Genomic DNA, 13,826 nt, shown 5'->3' with positions numbered 1-13,826 from the left:
GCGAGGTGCTGCATTTTGGGAAAGTAAATCTTAGCAGGACTTATACACTTAATGGTAAGGTCCTCGGGAATGTTGCTGAACAAAGAGAATTTGGAGTGCAGGTTCATAGCTCCTTGAAATTGGAGTCACAGGTAGAGAGGATAGTGAAGAAGGCGTTTGGTATGCTCACCTTTATTGGTCAGAGCATTGAGTACAGGGGTTGGGAGGTCATGTTGCAGCTGTACAGGACATTGGGTAGGCCACTGTTGGAATACTGTGTGCAATTCTGGTCTCCCTGGTATAGGAAGGATGTTGGGACACTTGAAAGGGTTCAGAAAAGATTTACAAGGATGTTACCAGGGTTGGAGGATTTGAGTACCGGGAGAAGTTGAATAGGCTGGGACTGTTTTCCCTGGAGCAACGGAGGCTGAGGGGTGATGTTTTAAAGGTTTATAAAATTATGAGGGGCATGAATAGGATAAATAGATAAAGTCTTTTCCCTGGGGTGGGGGTGTCCAGAACTAGAGGGCATAGGTTTGGGGTGCGAGGGGAAAGATATAAAAGAGACCTAAGGGGTAACTTTTTCACGCAGAGGGTGGTACGTGTATGGAATGTGCTGCCGGAGGATGTGGTGGAGGCTGGTACAATTGCATCATTTAAAAGGCATCTGGATGAGTATATGAATAGGAAGGGTTTGGAGGGATATGGGCCGGGTGCTGGCAGGTGGGACTAGATTGGGTTGGGATATCTGGTCGGCATGGACGAGTTAGACCGAAGGGTCTGTTTCCATGCTGTACATCTCTAAGTGTGAGATCTTGCATTTTGGAAAGCCAAACCAAGGTCGGAGTTTCATGGTGAATGTTAGGGTCTGGAGGAGTGTAGTGAAACAGAGGGACCTTGGAGTTCAAGTGCACAGTTCTCTGAAAGTGAAGTCCCAGGTAGTCAGGGCAGGGAAGGCAGCTTTTGGCACACTGGCCTTCATCAGTCTGGGCACTGAGTATAGAAGGTGGGAGGTTATGTTGCAGCTGTACAGGATGTTGGTGAGGCCACACTTGGGAATTCTGTGTTTAGTTTTGGTCACCTTGCTTTAGGATAGAAGAAATTTACAAGGATGTTGCCAAGACTCAAGTGGCTGAGTTACAGGAAGAGGTTGGATAAGTTTGGACTTTTCTCGTTAGAGCTTAGCAGACTGAGGGGGGAATCTTATAGAAGCATATAAAATCATGACAGGCCTGGATAGGGTGAATGCACTCAGTCTTTTTCCCAGGGTTGGGGGAGCAAGGACTAGAGGGCATCAGTTTAAGGTGAGAGGGGAAAGAATAAAAGGGAACCTGAGGGGCAACGTTTTTACACAGACGGTGGTACGCATATGGAATGAGCTGCCAGCGGAAGAGGTTGAGGCGGGTACATTAACAACATTTAAAAGGCATTTGGACACATACATGGATAGGAAAGGATAGGGCAGGGGAGTGGGTCTGTGTGGGGTATTCTTCAGAGGGTTGCTGTGAACTTGTTGGGCCAAATGGCCTGTTTCCTCACTGTAGGGATTCTATGATATGGGCCAAGTGCAGGGAAATGGGGTGAGTGTGAATGGACATTTTGGACAGCACAGACCAGTTTGGGCAAAAGGGCGTGTCTCCGTGCTGTAGGACTCGATGACTCCAAGTGTTTCAACCTGTGAAAAGAGATCTAGAAGAACAGCCCAGCTCTAACTGGAATGCACGAATAAACATGAAACTTCAAAACATGAAAATGTTTACCTTTCCAAAGTGCCCCCTGCCCAAAACTGCAATCAGCTTGAAGTCATCCAGAGTCAGTGAGGATTTCAGCTGTGTGCTACATGGAGGGACAGGAAGCATCTATCAGTGCAGAGATTTAACTCACCAGTAAATTACTGGCTTGTAAGAAGAGACATTAGTATTTAACGTACAAAACAACAGAGGTAATAAAATAATAATTTCAGGAGATGCCGGCATCACTGATTGAACGAGCATTTCTTGCCATTTCAATTGCCCTAGAAAAGATGGTAGTGAGCTGTTTTCTTAAATGACTGCAGCCCACTGGTGTAGGTAAACCCACAATACTGTCAGGGAGGGAGGTCCCAGCATTGTAACCAAGCGACACTTTCCACATCAGGACAGAGAGTGGTTTGGAAGGGAGCTTGCAGTAACTTGCAACTTCCATGGATCTTTGTCAAACTAAACCGACATGGGTTTTTTCAAGTGCGATCTCAGGAGACTTGGTGAATTTCTAAAATGCACCTCATTGATAGTACACCTTGCTGCTACTGAGTATCAACTGAGCACAAGTTAGGCCATTCAGCCCATTCAATCATGACTGAAAAGTTTCTCAACCCCATTCTTCTGCTTTTTCCCTGTAACCCTTGATACTCAAGGACCTATCTATCTCCATCTTAAATATACTCAGTAATCTGGCCTCCACCATCTTCTGTGGCAGTGAATCCCATAGATTCCCCACTCTCTGGCTGAACAAGTTTTTCCTTATCTCTGTTCTAAAAGGTCTTCTCTTTACTCTAAGACTATGCCCTCGGGTCCTAGTTTCTCCTCCCAATGGAAACATCTTCCCAACATCCACTCTGTCCAGGCCATTCAGTATTCTGTCTGTTTCAATTAGATCCCTCCGTCATCCTTCTGAACTCCATTGAATATAATCCCAAGAGTCTACAAACGTTCCTCATTTTATTTTTAAACAAATTCAGAGAATTCTGGAGAAACTCAGAAGGTCTGGGCAGCATCTGCTGAGAGAAAAACAGCGTTAATGTTGTGAGACAGTAGGTCTCCTCTTCAAATCTGAAGATGTTATATCAGACATGTAACGTTTATTCTGTTTCTTTTTCCACAGCTGCAGCCAGACCTGCTGGATTTATCCAGTATTCTCTGGGAATTTGGAGTCAGTCAAATGGCAGCTTGGTGTCAAACATCTTGAGTGTTGCTGGACCTGTACACACTCAGGGAAGTGGGAGTATTCCATCACACGACTGACTTGTGTCTGTAGATGGAGGACAGGTTTTTGGAGAGTTAGGTGGTGAGTCCCTTGCTGCAGGATTTCTCGAGTTAGACCTGATCTTGTCGTCATTGTATTTATATGGCTAGTCCAGTTCAGTTCCTGGCCACTGGTAACTGCAAGGATGTTAACAGTGAGGGATACAGTGATGATAACGCCCTTGAACACCTCATATCTTGTGTACTGTTGAGCCCACGGCTGGGGTCCCCCATCACTGAAGACGGGATACTTAGGGAGCCTCCTCCTCAAGTGTCCACCATTATTCATGACTGGATATGATAGAGCTCTGATCTGATTAATTGGTTATGGGATTGCTTAGCTCTGTCTAACGTATAATGCTTATGCTGTTTGGGATACAAGCAATCCTATGTCATAGCTTCACCATCAATTCATTTTTATGATGGTGTGGACAAAGTCAGAAGGTACACGACACCAGGCTCTCATCCAACTGGTTGATTTAAAATCATAAGCTTTCAGAGCACTGCTCCTTCATCAAGGTAAGGTAAGTTGATTTTTTGTTCTGCCTGGTGCTGCTCCTGACATGCCCTCTTCCGCTGTTCACTGAACTAGGGTTGATCCCCTGGCTTTATGATAAAGGTGGATTGGGAGATATACCAGGCCATGACATTGCAGATTGCGTTGGAATACAATCTGCTGCTTCCGATGACCCACAGTACCTCACTGATGTGTAGCCTTTGGCTGCCACATCTACTCAAAGTCTATCCCATTCATCATGGGTGATGAAGCCTTATAACACAATACAGGCTATCCACAAAGTGAAGAATGGACGAGCTAACTCTTGGCGATGCAGTCATGGACAGCAGGCAGATTGGTGAGGGTGAGGTCAAGTACATTCCTCCCTCGTGTCGATTCCTTCACCACTTGCTGCAGATCTAGTCAGTCAACAACACCCTTTGGGACATGACCACCAAGTGTGCACCGGAGCCACTCTTGCTGATGGACACTGACGTCCCCCACCCAAAGTACATTGCCACCTTCAGTGGTTCCTCCAATCAGTGCAGCAAAATACTGAATTGCCAGTTGAAGGGGTGCTGTGTGTGGTACACATCACAACGTTTCTTTGCCCATGTTTGTCTTGATGCCACAACACTTCATGGGGTCAGGAGTAAATATTAAGGACCATCGGGGAATTCCTCCCACATGGTACCTTGGCTCGGTTTATTGAGCTGGTGGGACAGGACATAGCTTTTTAGACAGCTCTTTGACCCAAAACTGCAGATGTTGGTAAGGAGATGTTGGTAAGGAGATGTTGGTAAGGAGATGCTGGTAAGGAGATGTTGGTAAGGATCAATAAAGCTGATTCCATATTGCCATTTCTGGTGCCCAGAACAATGGTGGTGCATCCAGTTTCAATCCTATGTTGAGACATCTTAGCTGTTAGGTACCACACAATGGTTTGCTTAGCCAATTCAGACAGTAGTTAAAAGCCAACCATGTTGCTGTGGGTATGCTGTTACATGTAGGCCGGATCAGGTGAAGACAGTAGATTTCTTTCCTGAGGGAACATGAGTGAACCAGATGGGTTTTTGCGACAATTGACGGGAGTATCACGGTCACTATCATGGAAACTAGTTTCAATTCAAGATTTTATTAACTAAATTTAATTCCACCAGCTGCAATGTGGGATTTGAAATTAGTTTTCTAGGAACATGGGTTTAAATCCCATCATGGAGCTGGTGGAATTCACATTCAATTAATAAATTCTGTAATTGAAAGATAACATTGCCGATGGTGACCATTAAGCTATCACTGATTGCCATAATAACCCATTTGAAGTCAGTTTGCCAGCAACATGAATTCAAATTCCACTTTGTTAGTTTGAGCATTTAAGCTGGTGTGGTGGCTCAGTGGTTAGCACTGCTGCCTCACAGTGCCAGGGACCTGGGCTCAATCCCACCCATGGGTAACTGTTTGTGTTGAGTTTGCACATTCTCCCAGCGTCTTCTGGGTGCTCTGGTTTCACACCAATGTCCAAAGGTGTGCAGGTTAGGAGGTTTGGCCATCCTAAATAGTGTCCAGGGATGTGCAGGGTAGGAGGATTAGCCATGGGAAACGCAGGAATAGAGTGGGAGGGGGGCATGTCTGGGTGGGATGCTCTTCAGGGGGTCAAATGGCCTGCTCCCACACTGTAGGGATGCTATGATTCTATACTGAGTTGATGTTACCTTGAAGCTGTTGGACTGTTATTAAAAGCTCTCTCGGTCTCTGATCGCATTCAGGAAGGAAGACTTGCTGTCTCGATACAATCTGGCCCTTACCAGGGCTCCAGCTCCATACTGAACCCTCTGAAATTACCTCAGCAAACAACTCAGTTCTGCAGCCTGTTGCCTACTCTTCACATGGGTCCCAACCTCACTCCTCAAGACAATCAGGAAACAGCAAGAAGCACCAACCTTGCCCAAAACATTTCACCAACACAGAGAACTGCCCTTTTCCTGGGACTGACCCAAAGGTCGAGTGAAACAAATGTACCTTTGCTGGTGACCATCCAATTCAGACGCAGATGGAATCTGCTTCCCTGGTTGAGTGACATCAGTCTGGAAAAGGGAAATAGAAGCGATAAGAGCAGCACTGGACAGGAGAAGACTACAGTCAGGATGTGAAAAATGAACAGAGCTACATAAACTTACCAGCTGGAAATACATCAATTGCAAAAAGTAAGTGTCCAACCAACAAATCCTCATTCAGCCTACTCCTATCAACATGAGCATGGGTGAGCCCCCAGTTAACATGCAGCAGAGTATAATTAAACACACAAATGATATACATTAACAGATTCCCTTCCCTCTCTTAAACAGAAAACTGAAGGCTTTACATTTACAAAGCAATAATCTTTACCGTTAAAAAGAGTGGCCAAGCTGCAGAAACATGTGCAGAGGTTAGGAGGGTGGAGTATATCCCTGTCCATTGAAAGAGAAGCTCTACGAGTGTACATTCCTCAGCAGCTTGGGTTCTTTGGCTTGGAGGCAGCCCAGTTCCATACATCTGACACTCCAATGACCAAAAAAGAAATCTCTGGAGACAAAACTGATCAAGCACTTACCGAAAGTGAGCAAGCTGATGGCAGCCATAAAATAGGTAAATCAAGTGCAAAACCTTTCTCGGATTCACAGCAGCATAAGAGTAGGCCATCAAACCTGCTCTGCCACACAACGCCATCATTGCTAAACGCCCATTTCAAAGCCTTTTTCTCCCCACAGAACTTTCATAACCTTTTGGGGCAAGAATTCCAAAGATTCACAACCCTCTGAGTAAAGGTAACATTTCAGCTCTGTCCCAAGTGTCAACCCCACTAATTTGAAAGTTTGTCTCTTTCTAGATCCACCCCTAAAAACAACTACCCTGCTCGAAGCATTTTGTCGGTTGCAATGAGATCGCCTCTCATTCTGTGAAATTCTAGAGAACACAGGTACAGTTTGTCCAATCCAAATAGTTAAAAATCCCACAACACCAGGTTATTGTCCAACAGGTTTATTTGGAAACACGAGTTTTCAGAGCGCTGCTCTTTCATCAGGTAGCTGTGAAGCAGGACCCTAAGGCCCAGAATTTCGAGGACAATTCAAATGGGACAGCCCTGCCATCCCAGAACAAGTCTGGTGAACAGTAAAGGGTGCGGGTAAACACTCTTAGACCGACTCAATAGCAGAATCAGGATTTTGATCATTGAGACAGCACCACACACAGTCCTTTCGAGCAGAGATGACTAACCAAAAGCCTCCTTAGGAAGGGACAGGAGAAAATACGTCCTCTTGTCCCAACAGGTACATCAAGGGAAACACAAAGATGCCTGCCCCACATCTGCAGATACAGGAAGGGACAGAAGGGCAAGCCATCTGCCTTTAAAGGTACAGGAAGGGACTGAAGGAAAAGCATGTAATTCAAAAGCACCATTCACCTTGAATTCCCTGAAAAGATATGCCAGTAAAAGCTAGCAGGGCATTCACAGGGCAGGCAATATCAGTACATCAATAGGTTAATGCAACTAAAGCTAAGATAGCAAATGACCCCAGCTACAAGAAAGAAAGATGCAACCCATACCAGAACTAATTTACGAAGACAAATAACACACAAATGAACAAAAGCTATACAACAGTGAGAAAACTATATTACTCAGATGCCAATAAGATAGCTCTGCATTAACGGAAGTGGGACTGTAGCTTTATATCCATGCATCCTGCAGCGGTGTATCCCATACCTGGAGCTGCCTGTAACACTGCAGTATGACAGACTATATTGGAGAACATGAGAGATACAAATAAAAACGGTATAGAAGTGCAACCTCTTTTCTGGAACCACAAAAATATTAGTAATCACATTCGCATTTATTTCTATATAGTCACAACAAAACACCTTCCAAAAATCGCTCAATCAATGCAGAATTACATTTTCATTGAGAAGGCAACATGAAAGGCTTGTAGTGCAGTAAAGGTTGAAGGGAGTAGGAGACATGGAGGGAAATCAAGTTGTAATTAGATGACAGGAGATTTGGATTTTAAAAGCCTGAAAAAAAAAAGAACAAATTCTACACAAGATCCAAGGTCTTAAAGTACCCAAGATTTGTCCTTATTATACAATTAAATCTTGTCGCAATTATGTACTAGCTTCCCAGTGGGCACCAAAAACAATTCAACTGGAGGAAAGATCTGCTTATCGAACTGTAAACGGAGGATAGCAGGCTGACCCCTGATCAACAAGACAGGAGTTGATGAGCATAGTTAATGCTGGACAGCGGTAATGTCGGTGCAACAATTAATGCAGTGGTTTGAATGACATTGTCAAGTGACAGGTTGTAGATCAGTAACAGGAGACAGCCACTCAACTGGCAATCTAGGAAAAACAATGTCCTTTAACAGAAGGCCCGATTGGGCCTATACTTGACTACAGGCCCAGGGTGGCACGGTGGCTCAGTGGTTAGCACTGCTGCCTCACAGCACCAGGGTCCTGGGTTCGATTCCAGCATCGGGTGACTGTCTGTGTTGAGTTTGCACATTCTCCCCGTGTCTGCGTGGGTTTCCTCCCACAGTCACAAAGATGTACAGGTTTGGTGAACTGGCCATGCTAAATTACCCATTGTGTTAGGTGCATTAGTCAAGGGTAAATATGGGGTAGGGGAATGGGTCTGGGTGGGCTGTTCTTCGGAGGGTCGGTATGAACTTGTTGGGCCGAACCAGAAATATGGTTGACTTTTAACTGACCTCTGAAAATAGCCAAGCAAGCCATCCATTCAGGGTCAATTAGCAGCAAGTGACAATGGTGGGGTTGACATTGATGCCTACATCCCATGAAAAGAAGTTATTCTCAGCCGATGTTTGGCTGGGATCTCACATTTACAAAGCCGAGAATGTGGACAATGACAAAGAATACGTTTGAAGGTAACAAGGACATGGTAGGCCAAATTCAGGTAGCATTAGAGAACTGGAAATAGGCACTCTTAATCATGGCCTGGAAATGGATCCAAAGCACAGCCCAGGATTAAATATGCCAAAGACTGCAGAGTGCTCAAAATGAAAAGCAGCAGAGTCAGGCTCATAGGATATGATCGTAGCTTTTGTACGTACAATGCTGTCGAACCCAACAGGAGTAATTCATTGTATTGTAAGCAAATGGACATGAATCCAGCTGAGAGAAATATGAAAGTTTGTGTTTACCACGATATTTAGTAACCGTATCAATTCATAAGCAAACAACATTTTAATCAAATAAGATTGGGAAAGACCAGAATAGCTTCGAACCTGCGTTGTCCTATCACCATTGGTACTGCTCCTCGACTCCAATGAAGCTTTTCGAGGTGTGCTCGACGGCTCATCCACATCAAAGGACAACTTTTCAAACGATAAGTCTCTGCAAATACACAAGTTCTGTCAGTATGTAGAGGTCCATTCAGCTCCATTTATGCCTCTGAATATCCACCCTCTCAATTGCACAGACCTCTATCAGGTCTCCTCTCAGCTACCGTCTTCCCAGTGAAAACAATCCTAGTGTTTTTAATCTTTCCTCACAGCCGATGCCTCTCGAGACCAGGCAACATCCTGGGGAATGTTTTCTGCACTCTCTCCAAAGCTTCCACGTACTTCGATAGTGTGGGAACTGAAACTACACACAACATTCCAAATGCGGCCTAACAACATGGTTTGCCAACTCTTGTACTCCATGCCCTGGCCGATGAAGGCAAGCATGCCGTACGCCTTCATCATCACCATGGCCATCTGTGTGGTCACCTTTAGGGAACTGTGGGCCTGCACGCCCAGATTTATCTGTATGTTAGTGTTCCAAAGGGTTCTACCATTTACAGCATAATTCGCACCTAAATTTGATCCTCCAAAATGCATCACCTCACATTTGTCTGGATTAAACTCCATCTGCCATTTCTGTGCCCAAGTCTATGTCTATATCCTGTTGAATCCTTTCACAATCATCAGCACTATCAACTCCACCAATCTTCATGTCATTTGCAAACTTATTAATCAGACCACCCACCTTTTCCTCCAGATAATTTATATTTACTACAAACAACAGAGGACCTGAGACTGATCCCTGTGGAACATCACTAGTTACTGGTCTCCATTCTGAAAAGCATCCTTCGCTAGCCTGTCTTCTATGACCAAGCCAGTTTTGTACTCCTCTAGCCAGCCCACCCTGAATCCCATATGATTTTAGCTTTTGTATCAATCTTCCATGTGGCATGCCTCCCTAAAGTCCAGATAAACTACATCCCCAGCCCTTCCCTCATTAGTGTGATCAACCCTTTATTTCAATCCATACGGAGTCCATTCTACTCTCCATGATGGTTGCATCTTGTTTTTTTTCTCAAATCAAGGATGTTATCCCAAACAAACCCATGCAGATGAAACCTCCTGGGCCAAGGGGGTGGAGGGAGTGGCAAGGGTGAAGAGCAGGTAAGAAAGAGAACAGCCGGTTTTTTTAAATGTACCATCCTGCAAACTGAGACTCAGCAGCTCAGATTTAGTCATCCTCTGCACATGCCTACTTTGTCTTGGTGGTAGAGGTCACTCAATCAGGAGGAGGAACAGGAACAGGAACAGGAACTGCTGGCTAATGGTTATGCAGCAGTGAAACATCAAGCAGGCTGTGAAGGAGCCCCAGGGAAAACAGTCAGGGGCAGCAGGTCCTGAGGAACAAGTGGATTCTCTCAAGAAAAAAATTAAATCTTCCAGTTAGAGTGGCTTAGGGTTAGGTGCAGACTCAAAGTTCCTTGAAGGTGGAGTGACAGTAGATAAGGTAGTGAGGAAGACTTTTGTTCTGCTTGCCTTCATTGCTCAGTGTAGTGAGTACAGGAGTTGGGGGGTTACACTGCAGCTGTACAGGACCCTGGTTCATCCACTATTGGAATACTACATTCAGTTCTGTTCTACCTGCTATCGGAAAGATGTTGTGAAACTTGAAAGGGTGCAGAAAAGATTTACAAGGATGTTGCCAGGATTGGAGGGTTTGAGCTATAGGGAGAGGCTGAATAGGCTGGGGCTGTTTTCCCTGGAGCGCTGGAGGCTGAGGGGTGACCTTATAGAGGTTTATAAAATCATGAGGGTGAATAGCCAAGTCTTTTCCTCAGGATAGGGGAGTCAAAAGCTAGAGGGCATAGGTTTAGGGTGAGAGAGGAAAGATTTAAAAAGGGACCTAAGGGGCAACTTTTTCACGCAGAAGGTGGTGCATGTACGGAATGAGCTGCCAGAGGAAGTGGTGGAGGCTGGTACAATTACAACATTTAAAAGGCATCTGGATGGGTATATGGATAGGAAGGTTTTGGAGGGATATGGGCCCAGTGTTGGCAAATGGGACTAGATTAGGATATCTGGCTGGCATGGATGAGTTGGACCGAAGGGTCTGTTTCTGTGCTCTATGACTATGGCTCAGAACTACAGAAAACTCAGACACAGGAAGCCACCATTCAGCCCATTATGCTTGTGCTAACACTTTTGAAATACGTTTCTGCTCAGTCCCATAGCCCCACTTTGTATCCAATACACAAAGTTCCTCAGATACACATCCAACTTCCCAATATTTACAAAATTATTTATGGAATCAGGTGCAGCATTCAAGTTCCCAACATCTCTGGGTGACAAACAAATTCTCATGTCCCCTTTAATAACTTGTCCATGACATTAAATGTCTGTCCTCTGGTCTCTGACCAACTTCACCAGAGGATCTCGTTCTCTCTCAGTATGTCATCAAAACCTCACAGCCTTGAAAACAGCTGACTCGGTCACTCCTGACCGTCTCTGATCCAGCAGAAAAGCTGCAGTTTTAGCAGCCACTCTTCAAGAGTGTTGACATCCTGGTGAACCACTTTTGGTGCCACTTGGTTATCTGTCTTCTTGAAATGTGGTACCCAGAACTGCCCACATTAATCCAGAAATTTAGAAACTTCAACAACGATTTCTTTGTTTTGATATACTATTTCTCGATATTGAGCACCTTTGGCATTCACTACAATTGACGCTCAGTATCAGCAGCGTTTACCATTCACAGAACACTGCAAAATTTACCAAGGCTCCTTAAACAGCATCTTCCAAAACCAGAACTACTACCATCTCAAAGGACAAGGGCAGCAGATACATGAAAACACCTCCGCCTGCAAGCTCCTCACCATCCCGACTTGGAAATACATCACCATTCCTTCAGTGTGGCTGGGTAAAAATTCTAGTCTCCCTCCGTCACCAAGCGGTCAGCCTACCTATGGCACATGGTTCTATTAATTCAGGAAGGCAGCCTTGGATAGGGCATTTAGCGATGGGCAATAAATGCCTTGTTAGCGATGGCCACATCCCGTGAACTGAATAAAAAGGAATAACGCAAATGGAGATGTTGTAATGGCAGTATGAAGGGCTATGATTTAAATGAAAGAACTAAACGACAAGGAAGTTAATTCCTAATGCCATGTACTGAACCAGTGAGAGAGAAAGCATTTATACAGCTATACATGCTGTATTTACGAAGAGAAACTATTCTGGAATCAGAGAAAACACTACACATGGAAAATATTTCACCTCTAATTGCCCAATAAATAAGGCAGCAGGCAGAACTTAAGGTAACGAGTGCAGCAAAGAGCAAACAGGGCCCATTGACTGGGTATCGGTATGACAGGGATATTAAATGGTGTACTTTTGAGACATGGTATAGCACACCTGGAAAACAGTACTAAACTGCACCAATGAAGTCAACTCATTATAGAGGCAGTGGAGAGTGTGATAACCAAACATAAGAAATAGCAGGGATAGGCAGTCCAATCTCTTGAACCTGCTCTCACATTTACTAAGATCATAAATGATCTTGCATCTGAAATGCACTTCCTCACTTGATCCCATAATCACTCAATTCTCTCAAAATCTATTAATGTCAATCACAACAATGTTTCATGGTTAAAAACCCACTGCTCTCTGAGGTAGGGAATTCACAAAGATTGACACGCACAAAGACATTTCTCCTCATCTCAGTCTGAAATACTATCCCCTTGAGATGATTTCATGTTTCCTAGTTTTAGACTCTATAGTCAGGAGAAAGTGTCTTTCACCATCTAACCTGTCAAACTCTCTTAGAATCTTCCAAGTTTGAATGAAATCAACTCTTGTTCTTCTAGCCTTTAGACAGTATAGGCACATTTTATGCAATTGCTCATCTGATAACCCTCTCTGCCTGGGAATCAATACAGTGCACCTTCATCGCACTTCCCTCCAAGGCATATTCTTTTCCCCCAAGAACGATAACTAGGACTCACCAAAACCCTGTTCAACTGCATCCTTACTCTTATACTCTAATCCCCTGGAATGATGGGCAACATACAATTTGCTACCAACTCCTGGCTGTATCAACACATGAATCTTCTGTGTTGTATGTACAGGTCACCTAAATCCCCCGATCATCAGCACTGAGAGTTTCTCACCATTAATAAATCAGTTTTTCCTTGCTTTCTAGTACAGCAAAAAACCTCATATCTCTCCACATCGTGCTCCACTTGTCATCCGCTTTCCCATTTACTTAACTTGCCTTTTTTAATTCATTCATTAGAGGTAGGCATCTATGGCTGGCAAACATGTTATTGCTATATTCCTTTGAAAACTCTAACTCCTTCTCGAAGTTTACCTTCTTACCCAGGTTTGTATTGTCAACAAACTTAGGATGTGCTACTCTCATTCAATGTATTTCAAACTTCGGGGTGCGGAGATGTGGAGACAGGTTCCGGAGTCTAGATCATGTACTCTGGAGGTGAGGCTCAAAAGGGACAATGATCCCGTTTTCTCATACCTTTAAATGAAGGTAAAAAATTCAGCCTCAACAAAATGTCACAGAATAAGAGGTTAAAACCACGTGTGGAAAGGTGTACTTATAGACAGCTACTTAACACTTCACCATTTTCGATTGTTGCAAAAACCCATCTGGTTCTAAGAACTAGGAGCAGGAGTAGGCCATGCGGTCCTTCAAGCCCTGCTCCCCCATTCAATAAGATCATGGCTTATCTCTTCGGGGACTCAGCTCCACTTACCCGCCCTTGCACCATAACCCTTAATTCCTTTATTGTTCAAAAACAATCTACGTTACCTTTAAAACATTTACTGAAGTAGCGTTAAATACTTCCCTGGGCAGGGAATTCCATAGATTTACAACCCTCTGGGTGAAGAAGGTCCTTCACAATTCAGTCCGAAATCTGCTCCCAATCTTGAGGCTATGCCCTCATGTCCTAGTTCCACCCGCCAGTGGAAACATCCTCTCTACTTCTATCTTATCTAATCCCTTCTTAAGTTTATAGGTTTCTACAAGATTCCCCCCTCATTCTTCTGAATTCTTAA

At 44.3% G+C, this 13,826-nt stretch overlaps 1 protein-coding gene across 1 annotated transcript in view; it reads right to left on the bottom strand.

The window, feature by feature from the left end:
* LOC122552352 (serine/threonine-protein kinase N1-like) overlaps positions 1-13,826 on the bottom strand; it is a 44,680-nt gene that overhangs the window by 28,146 nt on the left and 2,708 nt on the right. The window contains exons 2-4 of the mRNA XM_043695101.1: positions 8,757-8,865; positions 5,497-5,561; positions 1,740-1,815 (exon numbers count right to left, since the gene is read on the bottom strand). Coding sequence (XP_043551036.1) covers positions 1,740-1,815; positions 5,497-5,561; positions 8,757-8,865 — 250 coding nt within the window. The remainder of the gene's footprint in view (positions 1-1,739; positions 1,816-5,496; positions 5,562-8,756; positions 8,866-13,826) is intronic.

Source organism: Chiloscyllium plagiosum, chromosome 8 (assembly GCF_004010195.1).
Source record: "Chiloscyllium plagiosum isolate BGI_BamShark_2017 chromosome 8, ASM401019v2, whole genome shotgun sequence".
NCBI classification, from domain to species: Eukaryota; Metazoa; Chordata; class Chondrichthyes; order Orectolobiformes; family Hemiscylliidae; genus Chiloscyllium; species Chiloscyllium plagiosum.
Note: the sequence above shows the minus strand (reverse complement) of the source record. Positions and strands in the feature narration are given on the sequence as shown.